At 53.8% G+C, this 6,000-nt stretch overlaps 1 protein-coding gene across 2 annotated transcripts in view; it reads right to left on the bottom strand.

Annotated features, from left to right (window-relative positions):
• Positions 1-221: 221 nt before the first annotated feature.
• Positions 222-6,000, bottom strand: part of TENT4A (terminal nucleotidyltransferase 4A) — a gene marked incomplete at its 5' end in the record, with an annotated part of 43,705 nt that continues 37,926 nt past the window's right edge. The window contains 2 exons of one of the 2 annotated variants that reach the window (XM_082651343.1): positions 222-2,486; positions 4,013-4,177. In XM_082651343.1, the coding sequence (XP_082507469.1) occupies positions 2,292-2,486; positions 4,013-4,177 (360 nt within the window). In that variant the 3' untranslated portion in view covers positions 222-2,291. The remainder of the gene's footprint in view (positions 2,487-4,012; positions 4,178-6,000) is intronic. The other variant, XM_082651344.1, reaches the window with a different exon arrangement.

The following is a 6,000-nucleotide window of genomic DNA, read 5'->3' as shown; positions in this document are numbered from 1 at the left end:
GAGCATCATTTAAGTGGCTTTGGTGCACCCTGCCAGCCTAGCCCGTGGCGGGTCTGGTTCTCCTGCGCTCAGCCTGCAACCTCACCAGGTTCTGAGTTCACCGAACCAGTGGTAACACGACGGCCCGCCCTCCGAACTTAGAGAGGTCAAGGACATAAACTGCAGGAGCCGTAACGTAACATAGACCCCGCAAGGAAAGACACACTCAAAGGCGACACCTCCTGGTTTCCAAAGTTTATTAAAAATCAAAGAATAGAAAAACTTTACATAAAAATATGTCAATTTTAGCTTCCACATTGTTGTCCACACACACAAAAAATCGAAACATGATATCCTGTTGTCAGGCCCGCGGCGTGTGGCCACAGGCAGCCGGGCCAATTCATTGGTTCACCGTGACGGGGCTGGAGCCTGGCGCCCGGGTCAGGGACTGAGGGTCCCGAGGCACACCCGAGGGCGCTCCCACGGTACCCCGCGGTCCCCCGCGGTCCCCCGCAGCGTTTCCTTGGAGGAGGGTTACAGTCAATATTGCTAACGCGTAGAGATTAGTACAGGCCTACGGATCAGTTTTTATAAATATTTCTTTATCAATAGGTTCATGATTTAAATATCTTTAAATACTTTTGATAACCTCCGATCATCAAGAACTGCAGACAAAGTGTGCTGCTCGGCTCTGGGAGCCTCCCAGGGAGCCCTGCAGGCGCGGCTGGCCACTCTCAACGCACGGGGGCCAGTCCTGCTTCCAGGGGGCCCGCAGATGCAGTGAAGCTCTCTACACTCAGACCCCACTTGAGGACGCCCCGCTTCTGCATGTCACTGGGGTCACGGCAGTAAGCTTCTCGTCCCAACCTTCTCTGCTAGTGGACTTCAAAGACCACCCCACCTGTAGCGTCAGCAGGGCCAGGACTCCCATTTTAAAAATGGGAGTCGGATGACCTAGAAGAGGCACCTAACTCCCAGGACACCTGTGGTGCTCCAAAAACTCAGGGTGAGGCAGGATGGGTATATTAGTGTTCAAAAATGGGTAACAAAGACAGTGGCTGTCATGGCAGAATACACTTGCATAGTATACCTGTATGCTTCTCAAGCCGGGCGCCAGCCGCTCTGGGGCCCGACACTGGGCTGTGCTCTCCTGTGATGTGTTAAAAACCCCTCCACAGCGCACTGAGCAGCTCAAGTGCTTCTCCTATATTTGCTCTTAACAGAACGAATGCATACTGCTACAGATTCCACAATGGAATCAACATAATTCCTTTCTCCACATTCCTAAAACTGGGTACCATTGTCCGTGACGCTGTTCACCAGACCCATCATTTACAGGCTATGTTACTAAAACTGAGGCGTTTCAAAGTTCACATTTGCTTAAGATTTCATCATGTGACAACCTTTCCTCCCCATAGAAAGTTATACACTCTGGCACTCTAAATGCTGGGTCTGTTGTCTAGTTTAAAAGAACCAAACCCAAAACATTAAAACTCCACGGTCAGAGCAAGACAACAGACAGGCCGGACGGCAGAGCCGGCGGGCAGCTGGTCAGAAGGCTTCGGAGCCAAACCCCTTCGGAAACCCGCTGGGGGGGCGGGTGAGGGGGAGACTCAGCTCCTTCACCACGAACTGAGAGGCCTCACGTCTGACCAAAAGAAGGAACATAAAAATAAACCCCAAGCCCCTCGTTCGCGGTGTTCGTAACAACGCTCATCAGACAACCAGCCGACAGGATGAACCCAACTTAGAAAATGCAACTCGGGAAAGGATCTAAGCTCGTTTAAAAAAATTCCCTTCTCCCTTAAATATAACTTATGTGAAAATATGAAATTAAATAAAAAATATCTGAGTTATTGCACAAATCATAAATTTCCAATATTTACATAGAAAAACAGTTCTGAAATTTGAAACAAAATGTGAGGGCAGTAAAACAAGGATGACCTCCCAACAAATAACGGGGTTCGATCTCCGTTGCTCTGACAACGTGGAATGAAGTACCAACGCAAAGGACAGACACGGTACCGAGAAAGGCCAAGGCCCCGTCCGTCCCCGCAGCTCCTGGTCCAGCACTGAAGGGAGACTCCTGGGAAGGCAGAAGGCAGCGTCCACGTCCAGTGAGGCTCCACAGACGAGCACGGGAGCCGTTCTTCATGACGGACGTGGCCACCGCACAAGGAACATGCAGAGCGAGCAGCCGAGGGCGCCGGGGGCCCGGCTGGCGTGCTGGGTGCTGGTCTCAGGTCCCGGGGGCGCCGAGGCCACCCGGCTCCAGTCTGGGAGGTGTGGGCCGGGTGGCGCCACCAGGAGTATTATCTGCTGAGACTGACGGGCAGGCTGTCCCTCGTGTGTGTGTGTTTTCTCCTCCTCCAGCCGGCGCGGTTATACTGGTGGTGCCCCCGGTTGCCCACGGGAGGCCGCACCCCTCCGCTGCCCACCGCACTGTAGCTGCCACCTTGGCCGTGGCTGTGGGAGCCCTTCATGGACAGTTTCATGCCGCTGTGCTGCTGAGGGGACCAAGAGGGACACAGGGTTGGAGGCCATCCTGGACAGGGCCCACGTGGAGACCCGCCGCCTCCGCGGGCTGGGAGCCCAAGCGAGAAGGAGGCACGACCCCGCTGGGGGGTCTGAAGGGCGGCAGGCCCGCGGGCAGGGCTGCAGGCTGCGCACGGTGGCCCGCTGCGCGTGTGCACGTGACCCCAGACGCGACGGGACGGACAGTGAGCCTCCGCTCACGCCTCACAGGGACTCCTGTTGCTACCTCCAGACACGGAGAACCACCCCTGACCCAGAGCTTTGGCAACACGAGAACTGTGGGCCTGTTTCAAACCACACGTGTTCATATCCAAATACGTCTGGAACCTCACTTCTAGCTGCTTCTACGTGTCCACAGAGATAAGAGGGTCCCTCTCACTTTCTCCCCCAGACTTCGACCATGACATTCTGGAAACACACGAGCGGGTTCCGTGTCCGTGGGGTGTGTGCAGGCTGCTCCCAGGCCGCCAAGCCCCACGCACAGCAGACCAGGGAAGACACGGCTGGTCTCAGGAAGGTTTCAGAGCAAAACCAGCAAAAGGGGGTTAAGAAGGAAAGCCAAAATGCTATTATTAAGGAAGAGCACTTTTGCCCTCTGCAAAGTTGTAATTTCATCCTGAGTATTTCTAACAGATCAGCGTAGCAAGCCAGGTAGCGACAGGATGGGTAAATCCAGGAAGGAACGTTCTATTACTTAACTCTAAATGAAAAAGATAAGCAGGACTCAGTGACATAGGTCCAAAGAGCCAACCCTCAGGGATCAAAACTTACTGGCAAATGTGATTAGACAAGCAACAGAGAGCGCTGACCAGCGCGGAGGTGGACAAGCGCCGTCAGCCTGGGCGCGTTGGCCTTCGGGCCTCGCACCCCAACCCCCATGCCTGGACACGGTCATGGCTCTTTCCAACATCCTGGCACCTTAACAACGACCTGTCTTCCTGATACTAAGTTTCTAATGTGTGGGATCTGGACTTAGAGCAGCCACAGAGCAATGGACAAATGCATTCACAGGGACCACCCCACCCCGGTCACTAGAAAACCAATCGCACGCAGGCCCTGCCAGGCCCTCTGCCCAGGGCACCCACGGCAAAGAACAGGGAGGGAGGGAAACTGTGGGAAGACAACACTGCTCACGGCGTGATCGTTCCTGGTTTCATCATCTGCTTCTTGAAAACCAAAGTTCTTTTAGCGTGTAAATTAACAGAAAAATGGGAAATCAAAATATTCTTCGCTTCAAACATAATTTTTATGCTAACAAATTCAATAGAAAAAAGAGATGCATGATGAATTAAACTATACGAAATTTTAAAATAATTTCTTAACACTTGTAAAGTTTTGTTTGTTACAAGGGAAAGCAAACATGAAGCTGAATGATCAGAGAAGAAAAAAAAAAAAGAATCTCTGTGGAATTCCCTCTCTCGTGGAGAAAGCATTAAGCACCGGGCTATCACAAACCTGCTTGGTGGGAACCCAGGACCCGGGCGGACAGGACTCATACCTTGTGATACAGGTGAGGGCTGGAGAGCGCGTTGGGCGGCGCAGATGGGACGGCCGGGGAAGACACGTGGTGGACAGCTTTCAGCGCTGGAGCTCCTTCGATGCCAGCTGGTCTACAGGGCACGGGGGCCACCCCGAGCGTTGGTGGAGGTATAGTAAACCTGGTCTGGGAGAGAACGAGCAGAGACATCCGTGAGGCACCAACGCAACACAGGCTAAACCAGCCCGTCCTTACCATGGGTGCCGACGAGGGTGCCATTTGCAAACAGGCCCCTTAGCTTGTGCCCGACTACAACATCTTATTTTGAATCGGACACATTCTATACTCTGAAACAGCAGCAACGATGTGAAGTATGTCCAGTCACCCAAGTCGTGAGGTTTTAATATTCACTGAAGACCAAACAATTCAAAAACATTACCTGTACCCCCTGGTCTCCAGAAAGAGCCCTCAGCAAGGCAGATGACAGGCGTGAGGCTGGCCCGAGCGAAGGCCCACAGACGGGGTGGACACCCTCCCCGCTCTCGTCAGAGTCCCCAACGCTTCCGTCTTTGCATCACTGGCCCGTCACGGGGCAGAGGTGCTGGTGGGAGCCCCTCCACTCACTTTCAACAACCTCACTGCTCTCGTCTTAGAAGTGGATGCATTTGCCCCAAAGACCTCTGGAGCGTGACCGTGGCCACCGGGCAGCGGCTGCAGCAGGAGCTGGGGCCTCAGGGGTGCGCTCGGGGGCTGCAGGGCACACACAGTGCCCCTTCCTCACACCTCCTCCCCCCCCACCCCGGGGCCTGAGCACACCCGCGGCCTCTCCTCCGTGGGGGCTCTGCGGCCCCAGCTCTAAGTCCCCACTGCACCCCGAGTGGGCAGGGGAGACTGTACATGTGAGGTTTTCAAGTGGGATTTCCCTTAGTTACCCCACTGGAAGTAATGTTTGAAGTTTGGGACTACAATGAGAAAGTGGGCTTTGAGCCTCGTCTTAAAACTTGAATGACCTTAGCTTCTGCCTCACTCACTGTCCGTGCGGGTGACAGATGGGACCCGGCACAGCATGTGGCCCTGACCATCCCCCCGACATCCCCAGCGTCCTGGAGGGAGAGCACTGGCAGCACGGATCGGCACGCAGCTCTCGAGGGAGCTGAGCCCGAGGAAAGGTTAGAGCCAAGTTCATCATTTGTGGCAGTTTACTTTCCCAGCGCAGGCACCTGCCTCTTCATTTCACGCTTACGCAGCAACTGAAGGTTTCTGGGGGTGCTATGCTGACGGCCGCCTCCACGCATCCTGGGCCCGCTGCCCTCAGTCCCCGCGGCCTGAGGCGTGTCCCGAGAACGCCCTGCTGGATGGAGAGCCAAGCAACGCAGAGGAACCCGGCAATACGTTCGCACGCACCCGCGTTGCTTTACGCTCAGATCATACCCCACACTGTGGAAACGGGTTCTACTGTAGAAGTCAATTAACGGGACGGGCTTTATATACGTGTAATTGATGTATATTTGGGAAGTAGGTACAAATTTAAAATATTTAAAATTAACTTTTACGCTCTAATTTTGTCTGAATTTTTTAAAAGAGGACATATTCAAATAGAAAAAAAAACCTATAAATACTGCCTAATGGATAACGTGGAGAAGTCAAAGTTTATATCAAAACTTAGTAAGAGTGTAAACACTGAGAATCTAGGGGAGAGCAAGGGCAGTGTCCGTCTCTGCCCAGGGACGGCAGCGGAGTCCCTCTCTCAGCATGGCCCCAGGGAGGTGGCCTCACGCTTGCAGAAAAGCCACCTCGGTGCCTGGGAACCAAGAGTCCCCTCGCTGCAAACACAGGGCCTGGCGGGCCTCAACTGCACGGACGTCCCTTGAACAACAATTACATCCTATCCACCCACAGAAGATGAGAATTTCCTACAAGACAGAAGCGGAACTTCCAGAGACTTCTAAAGTTGCTTCTGTAAGTTCTACCGTACCAGCCAGTCCTACAGCGCAGGCAGCAGCTGGGAG

This window comes from Grampus griseus, assembly GCF_964374135.1.
Source record: "Grampus griseus genome assembly, chromosome: 3".
In the NCBI taxonomy this organism is placed as follows: Eukaryota; Metazoa; Chordata; class Mammalia; order Artiodactyla; family Delphinidae; genus Grampus; species Grampus griseus.
This window is presented reverse-complemented; position numbering and strand designations above follow the sequence as displayed.